The 12,649-nt window shown below is 41.7% G+C and overlaps 1 protein-coding gene across 1 annotated transcript in view; it reads right to left on the reverse strand.

The window, feature by feature from the left end:
• Window positions 1-12,649, reverse strand: part of LOC126195200 (protein furry) — a 1,217,589-nt gene that overhangs the window by 229,495 nt on the left and 975,445 nt on the right. Inside the window, exon 29 of the mRNA XM_049933718.1 lies at window positions 1,717-2,027. Coding sequence (XP_049789675.1) covers window positions 1,717-2,027 — 311 coding nt within the window. The remainder of the gene's footprint in view (window positions 1-1,716; window positions 2,028-12,649) is intronic.

Genomic DNA, 12,649 nt, shown 5'->3' on the forward strand with positions numbered 1-12,649 from the left:
ACGAGGTGATGCGTTATTTAGGCATGTTACGAGGTGATGCGTTATTTACTATGACCCAGACCGGTTAATCTGGTAGGAAGGAAGGAAAGAAAGGAAGAGAGAGAGAGAAAGAAGAGAGAGAGAGAGAAAGGAAGATTAGAGTTTAACGTCCAGTCAAAAGCGAGGTCATTAGAGACCGAGCACAGGCTCGGATTACGAGAGGGGAAGTAAATCCTCAGTGCCCTTTTCAAACGAACCATCCCAGCATTTGCCTGGAACGTCGTCCTGACTTTACCGGCTGAGGGTGTGGCTTTTAACTTTTACTCAGGAGTATTGTGGCGCCAATCCATGGACTGCCGTTTTGTTTCCGGTTCGAAGTAACGAACCAGTGTTTCATCGCCTGTGACGATGTTCGACAAAAAATTGTTACGATCTGCGTCGTAACACGGAAGCAATTCCGTACAGGAAGTCCTCGTTGTTCTTTATGGTTTTCTGTTAAGCGGTGAGGAACCCAGCGGACATACACCTTTCAGTACACCAACTGTGGACGAGTGTGTCAGCACTACCGACAGAGCCCTGCAGTTGAGCAGCGCGAGGTATTTGTTTGTGACCCGTGGATCACCTCGAATGAGAGTGTCTGCACGTTCCAACACTGCATTGGTCACAGCTGCGCGCGGCAAGCAGGCATGCGGGAGATCGGACAGGTTTGCGCGACCTGATAACAGACGCCTCGCACAACGACTCATCCTGCTTTTATTCACTACCATGTCGCCGTACGCATTCTGCAAGCAACTATGAATGAATCGCTAAGATGCTCTTGTTTTCCACTAAAAAAGACAGCTCTCTGCTTGGAACGCATCTGCGTAACGCCATTTTGAAGCTACTTGTAATGCTGCCACCTATCGGAACCTCATGACACTACAGGGGCTGAAGGGGGAATATTCCAACACATGTCACAACAAATTCCGCATTTTTTCACCCAAATCTTGTCGAGAGAAAAACGTGTTGCAATATTTATTGAATGCCCTCGTATACTGAAAGAGAAATAGTTCGTGTTTAAGCAATCAAGGCCTTGATACTCCATTCCCACAGATATTTATGTAGAGTGAGAATGATAGCCTTTTTCCATATGAAATGTGTGGGTAGGGTCTCCCATCCGGGTAGACCGATCGCCGTGTGCAAGTCTTTTTAGCTGCCGCCACTTCGGCGACTTGCGTATTGACGAAGATGATATGATGATGAAGACAACGCAACACCCAGTCCACGAGCGGAGAAAATCTCCGACCCAGCCGGCAATCTAATCCGGGCCCCTTGCATGGCACGCTGGCACGCTGACCACTCCGCTATCGACGCGGACTTTTTCATATTATTTTGTAGCATAAGAAGCGTTTCCTTCATGGCCCGCACAATTAGACCATTCACACAAAAATCTGGTTAGTGTGAAAAAAATTTTTAAAACAGGTTACGCAGAGAAAGGAAAACGATTCATAGCACTTTTAGAATAGCGTCAGGTAAGTTCCTTATTAAAAACTAGTTAAGTCACCATCGCAACCGCAATCACTGTCGACCGGCACGACACGTCACCTGGAACTGGTTACGTAACCGTTTCCGCTAAATCAGACAGGAAGTGACTGGCAAGCGACCCGTTGCCAACTCGTGTCGCAAACGAGTTCCTCTTTTGAGCAGCAGCGAGTGCCGACGGCGTAGAGCGGCGGGAGCAGGAGCGGCTGTACGCACCCGGTCTTGGTGGGGTCCTCGCCGCTGTGGCGCTTGGTGTGGATGGTGCCCTTCTCGACGCCGAGGTCGGAGCGCGAGGAGGCGGGGTCCGACGAAGAGGAGCCCGAGCCGCCTCCTGAGCCGCCCGCCGCACCGCCACCGCCCTCCGAGTGCGAGCTGGCCTTGCGCATGCTGGTCAGGCGGTAAAAGGGCGGCGTCTCGGTGCGCTCGATCAGGCAGTTGAGCGTCTCCACCGTCTGCAGCTCCGTCATCATCTCGTCCAGTAGCCGCTCCGGCCGCGCCCGCGCCAGGTACAGCGCCACGCGCTTCGCCTGATAGGAGCGAAACAAGAACGACGATTCAACAGACCTTGACTGACACGTCTCCGAAGTGAAATTCAGAGGACACATTTCAGATATCTTCAATTTCATTCGGAGTATTAGGCAAGTAGGTGACCTCTCGCCATTACTATCGCACTGTTGCCGGAGAAATTCATACGCGCGAAGAGTCGCGTAACGTAAAGGTCAAAAGTGGCCTACAGAAATTCAGACCTGACTACGGATTGCCTAAATAAAAAAAACGGCATCCCTGCACATCTGCACAGGCCGTACGTTTTCGAGGTCTACTCAGTCTGAAATGAGTACCAGGGGCATCCCTGGACCAAAGCGATCACTGACCACGTGTCCGCCTACACAAAGGCCTCCTGATAGGCCGTGGCCCGCAAGGCTCAAATGGCTCTGAGTGCTATGGGACTCAACAGCTGAGGTCATCAGTCCCCTAGAACTTAGAACTACTTAAACCTAACTAACCTAAGGACATCGAACACATCCATGCCCGATGCAGGATTCGAACCTGCGACCGTAGCGGTCGCGCGGTTCCAGACTGCAGCGCCTAGAACCGCTCGGCCCCCCCGGCCGGCGCGGCCCGCAAGGGCTGGCGCACTAGTGGGTTTAGATTATAAGTATAAGTTACTGCAACGCATATTCTCAAAATATGTAATCGTAACATTAATCGATTCTTTCTGTAATAAATTGTCTTTTTTCAACATTTAACTCACTAACAAAATGGCAGTTAGATCTGTATCACGTATTGTGTACTTTAAACAACTCACATGTACAGTAATTTCAAGATGCAACGATGTTAACAACACGCTATTAAAAGAAAATAACACTTTCAAACAAATTAAAATGGAAAAGTCTTCATAAATCAGATAGTTTTAATTTATTGGAAAAAGAACTACGCAAAGATTTATTTGTGAGCAGAACTGCAAAATAATTCACTTTATGTACCAATTACAATAATGACATACGAGGGCTATCCACAAAGTACATTACGTTTTGGAATTAAAAATAAAGAAAGTATTGGAAATTTTTTTTATTATATACAGATGAAAGCGACACTTAAATACTACTTTTCTACATAGTTGCCATTTAAATTAAGGCACTTATCGTAGCGATGGACGAACTTGGAAATTCCTTCGTCGTAAAATTCGGCCGCCTGCGCCTTCAACCACGTCGTTAATCAGTAACCCGGTAGAAATACGATTTTTGTGGATTTCCTGGAAAGAGGCACTACAATAAACTCTCAAAGGTATTGCCAAACTCTGCACAACCTCAGAAGAGCAATACAAAACAAGCGCAGGGGAAAGTTGGGCTCAAAGATCTTGCTGATTCACGACAACGCCCGGGCTCACACGGCAAATGCCACTCGTGAAGTTCTCGAATCTTTTAAGTGGGAGTTGTTTCCTCATCCGCCGTACAGTCCCGACCTGGCACCGAGCGACTTCCACTTATTCCCTGCAAAGAAGAAGTGGTTGGCTATGCAGGGTTTTGATGACGACGCACAGCTTGAAGAAGAGGTAACCACGTGGTTTGAAGGCGCAGGCGGCCGAATTTTACGACGAAGGAATTTCCAAGCTCGTCCATCGCTACGATAAGTGCCTTAATTTAAATGGCAACTATGTAGAAAAGTAGTATTGAAGTGTGGCTTTCATCTGTATATAATAAAAAAAATTTCCAATACTTTATTTTTAATTCCAAAACGTAATGTACTTTGTGGATAGCCCTCGTATTAATTTTCAATATAAAACACTTTCCTTCTTAGGTCATTTGCACATATGAATTTGTTTGCAATTTTAGTAATATCAACATTTTAGCCATTTCTTTATGAACAAGCAAAATTGCCAAATTTTCAATCTTTTTTGTGTTATTGTTGGCCGCAAAAGTGTTTTATATTGTTTAAGTGCTAAAACGACCACTCAGACGTACAAGAAGTAAAAAGTACATTTAAAATCATCCGAACAAACTCCACAAATTCTGTGAGTATTTCACGTATGGGATCACTATTTACTCTACTTAAAATATATGTTATGTCTGAGATGTTGGCCACTTCCTCTTTCTTCGTTCTGCACAAATATAGAAACATGTCCGTATCACATGTAGACTCGTCTTTATCAAAACACATATAGAAACATGTCCCTATCAAATGTAGGCTTGTCTTTATTAAAGTCTGTCGCACAGAACTGCAGGATTCGATCAGCACCTATTTGACCGATAGCAAAAGCTTCAACTTGTGAAATAGGTTCCGGAACCTTTGAGTCAAATCTACGATTTAGCGAATCCACAGCTACATTAAATATTTCAAACAATATTTGTCTGCACTTTTCCTCCATCGTATGATACTTATGAGGAGCACTACCTTCGTCTTAGCATTTTTGCGTCTTACTTTTTCTAGGCTAAACTGGTCCATCAATGACAAGTTCCTCCGCTTTCCTAATGGTTTGATTCCACAACTCAAAAAAATATAACCTTTTGTGAAGCTTAATTTGCAGACAATGTTTCCACCAATGTTTCTATCTCTCGGTACGACAATGATTTCTTCTGAAAAGAAGAATGAAGTTGTTCAATCCTGCCGAAACTGAAATTAACATTTTCAGGAAAATATGAAATCTGAATTGACGAAGGTTGAAAAATGCCCACTAATCTTCCCACCGACATCACTTCTTTCTTCTGACAGATCTTCCAATAATTTAATGAGAACGTCGTAATTGTATTGTATGAAACTGGGGACCTAGAAACGACGGACAGACTTCGTCCCCGCCATAGCCCTCAGTGGTACACAGCCCCTACGACAGCGTACAGCAGTCCACTCACCCCATCGCTGCCCCACACCGAACCCAGGGTTTTTGTGTGGTTTGGCCCCGGGAACGTCTCACAAAAGACGAGTGTAGCTCCAATGTTTGTGTGATAGAGTAATTATTGTGTACGCGTACGTGGAGAAAGTGTTTGCGCAGCTATCTCCGACATAGTGTAATTGAGGCGGAATAAGGGGAACCAGCCCGCATTCGCCAAGGCATATGGAAAACCGCCTTAAAAACCATCCACAGACTGGCCGGCACACCGGACCTCGACATTAATTCGTTATACGCACGGCTAACCAGGCGGGCAAGAACGTCATAATTACTTTCCAACGATTTTAGTTGAAATGGCTCTAAACACTATGGGACTTAACATATGAGGTCATCAATCCCCTAGATATAGAGACACTTACACCTAACTAACCTAAGGACATCACCATGTCCGAGGCTGCATTCGAACCTGCGACCGTAGCAGCAGCGCGGTTCCGGACTGAAGCGCCGAGAACCGCTTAGTCACAACGGCCGGCAACGATTTTAGTGATTGTAGCCTGGCACACTTCCTCGTAGGACAGCATGGTCGCAAAGTCAGTCTGTCAATTTTTTTTTACATCTTCGTTGTCTTCTTGTAACGACTGAAACACCTCTAGCCTCTTTGGCGAATGTCTTACAAACGATATCAATTCACGAAGTATGACCAGAAAGTGTCGCACATAACTAATACTTTGCATTGCATCTTGTTACTACAAAATTTAAATTATGCGTCAAACAACAATTATAGCTCTTGGCTTCAACCGGGTAATTCTACTTTGTAATCCTGTTAAATGTCCACAGACATTGCTTACGCTATCATAACACAGGTCACGACAGTATTTTATGTCGAGTGATAAACGTCTTATGACGTTCTGGATGACTTCGATGTCCTAGAACTGCTGAAGCTGCTTCATACCATAAAAACTTCTTCAAATTGAAGATTTTTATCGACGTATCTGAAGTATATGGATAGTTGTTCATTCAATTGTATGTCGGAAGTCTCATCTACAATAAGAGAAAAATATACTGCCTCTTTAATATGTTTCCTATGTTTTGCTCTACATAGCTGGATAATAACGAGACAATTTCATTCAATTTATCATGGGAAACTAACTTATATGAAGTTCGCTGCAGCCAAGATTGCAGGTCAAAGGATTTTCTGCTCTAAGAAGCAGCTACTCATGAATATTTGACGTTTCATAGGTGTAAACACGATGACTTAAACACTGGCGGGACGTTATTACCTTTAAAATCGTCTTGCGTGCATATTCCATATCTTCTAATTTGTGTTTCGAGAGAAGGGATGACGCATTGGTGCGTTGTTTCGTAGTTGTTAGAGCAGTCACGGACGAACGGTGAAGTGTACATTGTTCATGAACTCTGAAATCTTCAATTGCTTTTTGCCACTGGGAAAAATCGATTTCAAATAAATGCATTACATGAATCTCTGTCTGCAGTAATTGCCGCCGGAATCACTATACTGGAATCAAAGGCGTTTTAACACACACTACTGCACACGTTGCCCAATTATTTGTCGTAATAAATCCAAGGAAATGTCTTTTTCCATCCTTCATGGTATGACATGCCTGACGGCTTCCTGACACTTCTTGCTGATGTACTACAGGGACTGGCAGAAGACACATTCTCGGGTTCCTTATTTATTGGCTGAACTTGCTTTTCATTATTGACAGTGTTAGTAATATCCACATGAGATGACGACGACAAATGTATGCGAAACTTTTCGGATTCGATAGTATGTACACAAACAATACTCAGTATTGTGCTTCAGCTTTCCACACGCGGCCAGTTATCGCGCGAAGTTTGAAAACTGCGAACATTTTTGCCCGTCGAAGAGCTTTTGCTCCACGCATTCCGTCAGGAGACCCTCTAAATACTAGCCTCGCATCGCTGCAGTAACAGCCCTACGGGCTACAATATAAGCTCCTGCGTCCTTCAAAGCCTTTGTCTCAACAAACAAAACGATAACAATCCAGATTACGTGAAAAAATATTTACAGAAATGTTAAACCACATCGCTGGTATGTTTTAAAAAAATAAATCTTGATGTAGTCTGCAACAATCCGCTTCCTTGGAGCTCGGATTATTCTTTATTATTGCTCAATATTGGCAAGCAGATATTTTAAAACAATTGTTGACGAATGGAGTGGGCGTATTGTGGCGTGTCAATTGTAAGGAAACGTGAAAGCAAGCCGAAAAGACGCGATTACATTCACAGTATAGTAGTACAGAGCAACTGTTATTAGAGAGGCAAGGCAGGGAACGGGGGAGTGCTTTTTTTTTTTTTCTTCACAAAGTCATCTGAAACAATGTTTTAGAGGTCAGAAATTTTAACTTCCATCTCAGTGTTTTAATAGTTCATTACTTTTTGATACAGGCAAGTGAAAATATTTATTTTATTTTTATCAAACTAAAAATTTTGTGGGTGCGGCGCACCGACAGAATTACGAGTATGTATGTGGGTGCTCGAGCCCCTGAGCATCCAAGTAGTCGGTGCGCATCTGGCAACAATGCTTCTTTCAAATCCAGAAGAAACGTTTGTTGGAAGTTTCCAGCAGTTTCATAAAATGTTGCCATCGTGGTCAGAGAAGATTATTTTAAAAGCAAATCAGTTATTTTGCCTGTTCTGCTTTGTGATACCTATCACCACACCTCTAGGTATATCTTTTTATTATTATTATTATTATTATTATTATTATTATTATTGTTATCTTCTTTCCTTTCTCAGACCTTAGGTCTGGTTAAAAATGGAAAGTGATGCGGACCTTCATCAAGCATGACTTCCTTTTAACTGTACGGTATATGTTACATTGCATTTAGGAACTTTCGGGTCATTGAACATGTATCAATAATTACAGATTTTTGTAGTTGTATATATATGTTTGGATGTAGCTGTATTGCACTGATGTACTGGTGGATATTGTGTGGTATGACTCCTGTAGTTGATAGTATAATTGGTATAATGTGAACTTTATCCTGATGCCACATGTCCTTGACTTCGTCAGCCATTTGGATGTATTTTTCAATTTTTTCTCCTGTTTTCTTTTGTATATTTGTTGTATTGGGTATGGATATTTCGATTAGTTGTGTTAATTTCTTCTTTTTGTTGGTGAGTATGATGTCAGGTTTGTTATGTGGTTTTGTTTTATCTGTTATAATGGTTCTGTTCCAGTATAATTTGTATTCATCGTTCTCCAGGACATTTTGTGGTGCATACTTGTATGTGGGAACATGTTGTTTTATAAGTTTATGTTGTAAGGCAAGCTGTTGATGTATTATTTTTGCTACATTGTCATGTCTTCTGGGGTATTCTGTATTTGCTAGTATTGTACATCCACTCGTGATGTGATCTACTGTTTCTATTTGTTGTTTGCAAAGTCTGCATTTATCTGTTGTGGTATTGGGATCTTTAATAATATGCTTGCTGTAATATCTGGTGTTTAATGTTTGATCCTGTATTGCAATCATGAATCCTTCCATCTCACTGTATATATTGCCTTTTCTTAGCCATGTGTTGGATGCGTCTTGATCGATGTGTGGCTGTGTTAGATGATACAGGTGCTTGCCATGTAGTGTTTTCTTTTTCCAATTTACTTTCTTCGTATCTGTTGATGTTATGTGATCTGAAGGGTTGTAGAGGTGGTTATGAAATTGTAGTGGTGTAGCCGATGTATTTATATGAGTGATTGCTTTGTGTATTTTGCTAGTTTCTGCTCGTTCTATAAAGAATTTTCTTAAATTGTCTACCTGTCCATAATGTAGGTTTTTTATGTCGATAAATCCCCTTCCTCCTCCCTTTCTGCTTAATGTGAATCTTTCTGTTGCTGAATGTATGTGATGTATTCTATATTTGTGGCATTGTGATCGTGTAAGTGTATTGAGTGCTTCTAGGTCTTTGTTACCCCATTTCACTACTCCAAAGGAGTAGGTCAATATTGGTATAGCATAAGTATTTATAGCTTTTGTCTTGTTTCTTGCTGTCAATTCTGTTTTCAGTATTTTTGTTAGTCTTTGTCTATATTTTTCTTTTAGTTCTTCTTTAATATTTGTATTATCTATTCCTATTTTTTGTCTGTATCCTAGATATTTACAGGCATCTGTTTTTTCCATCGCTTCTATGCAGTTGCTGTGGTTATCCAATATGTAATCTTCCTGTTTCGTGTGTTTTCCCTTGACTACGCTATTTTTCTTACATTTGTCTGTTCCAAAATCCATATTTATATCATTGCTGAATACTTCTGTTATCTTTAGTAATTGGTTGAGTTGTTGATTTGTTGCTGCCAGTAGTTTTAGATCATCCATGTATAGCAAATGTGTGATTTTGTGTGGATGTGTTCCAGTAATATTGTATCCATAATTTGTATTATTTAGCATGTTGGATAGTGGGTTCAGAGCAAGGCAGAACCAGAAAGGACTTAATGAGTCTCCTTGGTATATTCCACACTTAATCTGTATTGGCTGTGATGTGATATTATTTGAATTTGTTTGGATATTAAGTGTGGTTTTCCAATTTTTCATTACTATGTTTAGAAACTGTATCAATTTAGGATCTACTTTGTATATTTCCAATATTTGTAGTAACCATGAGTGGGGTACACTATCAAAAGCTTTTTGGTAATCAATGTATGCGTAGTGTAGCGACCTTTGTTTAGTTTTAGCTTGATATGTCACCTCTGCATCTATTATCAGTTGCTCTTTACATCCTCGTGCTCCTTTGCAACAGCCTTTTTGTTCTTCATTGATAATTTTGTTGTGTGTTGTATGTGTCATTAATTTCTGTGTAATGACTGAAGTTAATATTTTGTATATTGTTGGTAGGCATGTTATGGGGCGATATTTAGCTGGGTTTGCTGTGTCTGCTTGATCTTTAGGTTTCAGATCAGTTATTCCATGTGTAAGTGTATCAGGGAATGTGTATGGGTCTGCAATGTAACTGTTAAATAATTTAGTTAGATGTGAATGTGTTGAGGTGAACTTCTTTAGCCAGAAATTTGCTATTTTATTTTTTCCAGGGGCTTTCCAATTGTGCGTAGAATTAATTGCTCGGGTGACTTCATGTTGCAAAATTATCACTTCAGGCATTTGTGGTATCATCTTGTATGTGTCTGTTTCTGCTTGTATACACCGTGCATGCCTGTTATGTTGTACTGCGTTTGACCATATGTTGCTCCAGAAGTGTTCCATTTCTGTTATGTTTGGTGGATTGTCTATTTTAACGTGTGTGTTATCTATTGTCTGGTAAAATTTCTTTTGGTTTGTGTTGAATGTTTGGTTTTGTTTCCTTCTATTTTCACTTTTGTTGTATCTTCTAAGTCGTTTGGCCAATGCTTGCAATTTCTGCTTCTTTTCATCTAATTGCTCTATCGCTTCTTGTTGTGAGATTTTACCTAACCTTTTTCGTTTTTTTCTGACATTTCATTTCTTATAAATTGTGTTAGCTGTCCGATGTCTCTTCTCAGTTTTTCTATTCTGATCTGTAGCCTGTGTTGCCATGCTGGTTTTGTGGGTTTCTTCTGTGTGTTGGTTGGTTCTGATCTATGCCTAATATGTATATTTAGTGTAGTGAGTGCTCCTATATAAACCAGTAGTTGTAACTCTTCCATTGTTGTGTTTTCATTTATTTTGTTGTGTATGATTGTGTTGACAGTATTTATTGTTGTTTCGACTTGTGGGTTATTTGCTGGTCTATGCAAGAATGGTCTAATGTCTGTATTTGTGTCTTTGTATTCTATATATGTCAGCTGAAATTTTTCTTCTATATCTAACATGTGTGTCACTTCGTGTTCTATTTGTGCTTGTTCTGGTGGCTGTCTTAAGATTTCGTTTTCCTCTGATTGTTTAATTGATGTGTGTTGTTCTTTGTTTGTTTGCTCCGGGATGTTTGAGTCCATTACTGTATTTTCTTCTTCTTCTTCTGATTGCACATTATTTCGTTCCAGTATTTGTTGTACTTCTTGTTTGATGTTTTCTAATTCTGACTGGGGTATCCTGTTATTTTTGATTATTATTACTACTATTACTATTTTACTTCGTCCAAATTGCTAAATCACCATCATCAACCATATGCATTCGTTTGTTTTCCTGCTGTTATTTTAAATTATATTCTATCACCAGATATCTGGCCCTGGTACTTTTCCGCGTGCAGGCAATGTACGAAACTGAGAGAAAAAATGTTCAAATGTGTGTGAAATCTTATGGGACTTAACTGCTAAGGTCATCAGTCTCTAAGCTTACACACTACTTAACCTAAATTATCCTAAGGACAAATACACACACCCATGCCCGAGGGAGGACTCGAACCTCCGTTGGGATCAGCCGCACAGTCCATGGCTGCAGCGCCTAGACCGCTTGGCTAATCCCGCGCGGCCGAAACTGAGAGAATTGACACATCTCTCAGATTCGCAAAGGAAGTCACCAGTGTCCTGTGAGGGTAAATCATCAACACAGATGATGTATGCGAAGCTATATGGTAGACGGAGTACGCTTTCGTATTCGAGGTAAACGTTTAGCGCGAGGTGATGCGTTTTGCTGCCGCTCCGTGTTTATTCAGCACATCAGAAGCCCCACCCACCCATGCGGCTACTTCAATGAATCCCCAGTCGTTCCACGCTGTGGTAGGGAGTGGGCAGTGTCTGCTCTCCTGTCACAGCGAAGCCGGCGGCACTGACCAAAGGGCCAAGAAAATGCAATTTTGCCCTTCCAGTCCGCTATATGAATTTCTATTTGCCCGTAGCGTATGACTCCACAGAAACACTGTCCGGTATATCTCGCAGTTGCGCCACAGCTCCGTCACATTCCCGCCAGCTGCAGATGTTATCCCTTAGTCGGCTGGGTACTGTTTGCTTTGTGTTTTCTTCGTATACGTCAACATAGTGTGAATAATAAGTATGGAGATAAACTTCAAGAGACGATTCGTTACAGGTGTAGATAGCACATTAGCCACGTGGTATTAATTTCTGCGCGCCGGCCGCGGTGGCCGTGCGGTTCTAGGCGCTTCAGTCCGGAACCGCGAGACTGCTACGGTCGCAGGTTCGAATCCTGCCTCGGGCATGGATGTGTGTGATGTCCTTAGGTTAGTTAAGTTTAAGTAGTTCTAAGTTGTAGGGGACTGATGACCACAGATGTTAAGTCCCATAGTGCTCAGAGCCACTATTAATTTCTGCAGTGTTACATATTCGATAAGGCCACGGGATACAATGCCAGCGTTCACGCGTCGCATCATTGATAATAATATATCTCTTCTGAATCTTCCAAGCTGTAGACGAATAGCGGTACGGACGATACGGACACACTGTTGAAGGGTCTCCATATCAGCATCTGGTCCAATATATACTTACAGATGTCCCACAACTAAAAAACCAAGGAGTTTTCAGTCCGGTGATCTAGTTGGCCAGACGCAAGGGCCTCCTTATCCTATCCGTCCCCTGGGGAAGCTGTTGTTCAAAGTACTGACGAACAAAAATACGGAAGTGGGCTGGAATCCCATCATGGATCAGTCACATTATCTTTCGTATTGCTAAAGCCACACCCTACAGTCAAAGAGACAAGAATTTTCTGCAGAAATTCCACACACATGTGTTCATTAAGTCGTGTTGGTAAAACAATCACTAATGTTGGCGGTCGCCAATTATCCCTGCCCAAAACTTGATGCTAAATCGTTGCTGATTCGACAATCCCCGAGGATTTTCTATAGACCACAGATGACGCCTGCGTATGTTTATGATGCTACCTCTACCACACGTCGCTTTATCGGCGAAGAGCGCTTACGATA

This window comes from Schistocerca nitens, chromosome 1, assembly GCF_023898315.1.
Source record: "Schistocerca nitens isolate TAMUIC-IGC-003100 chromosome 1, iqSchNite1.1, whole genome shotgun sequence".
In the NCBI taxonomy this organism is placed as follows: Eukaryota; Metazoa; Arthropoda; class Insecta; order Orthoptera; family Acrididae; genus Schistocerca; species Schistocerca nitens.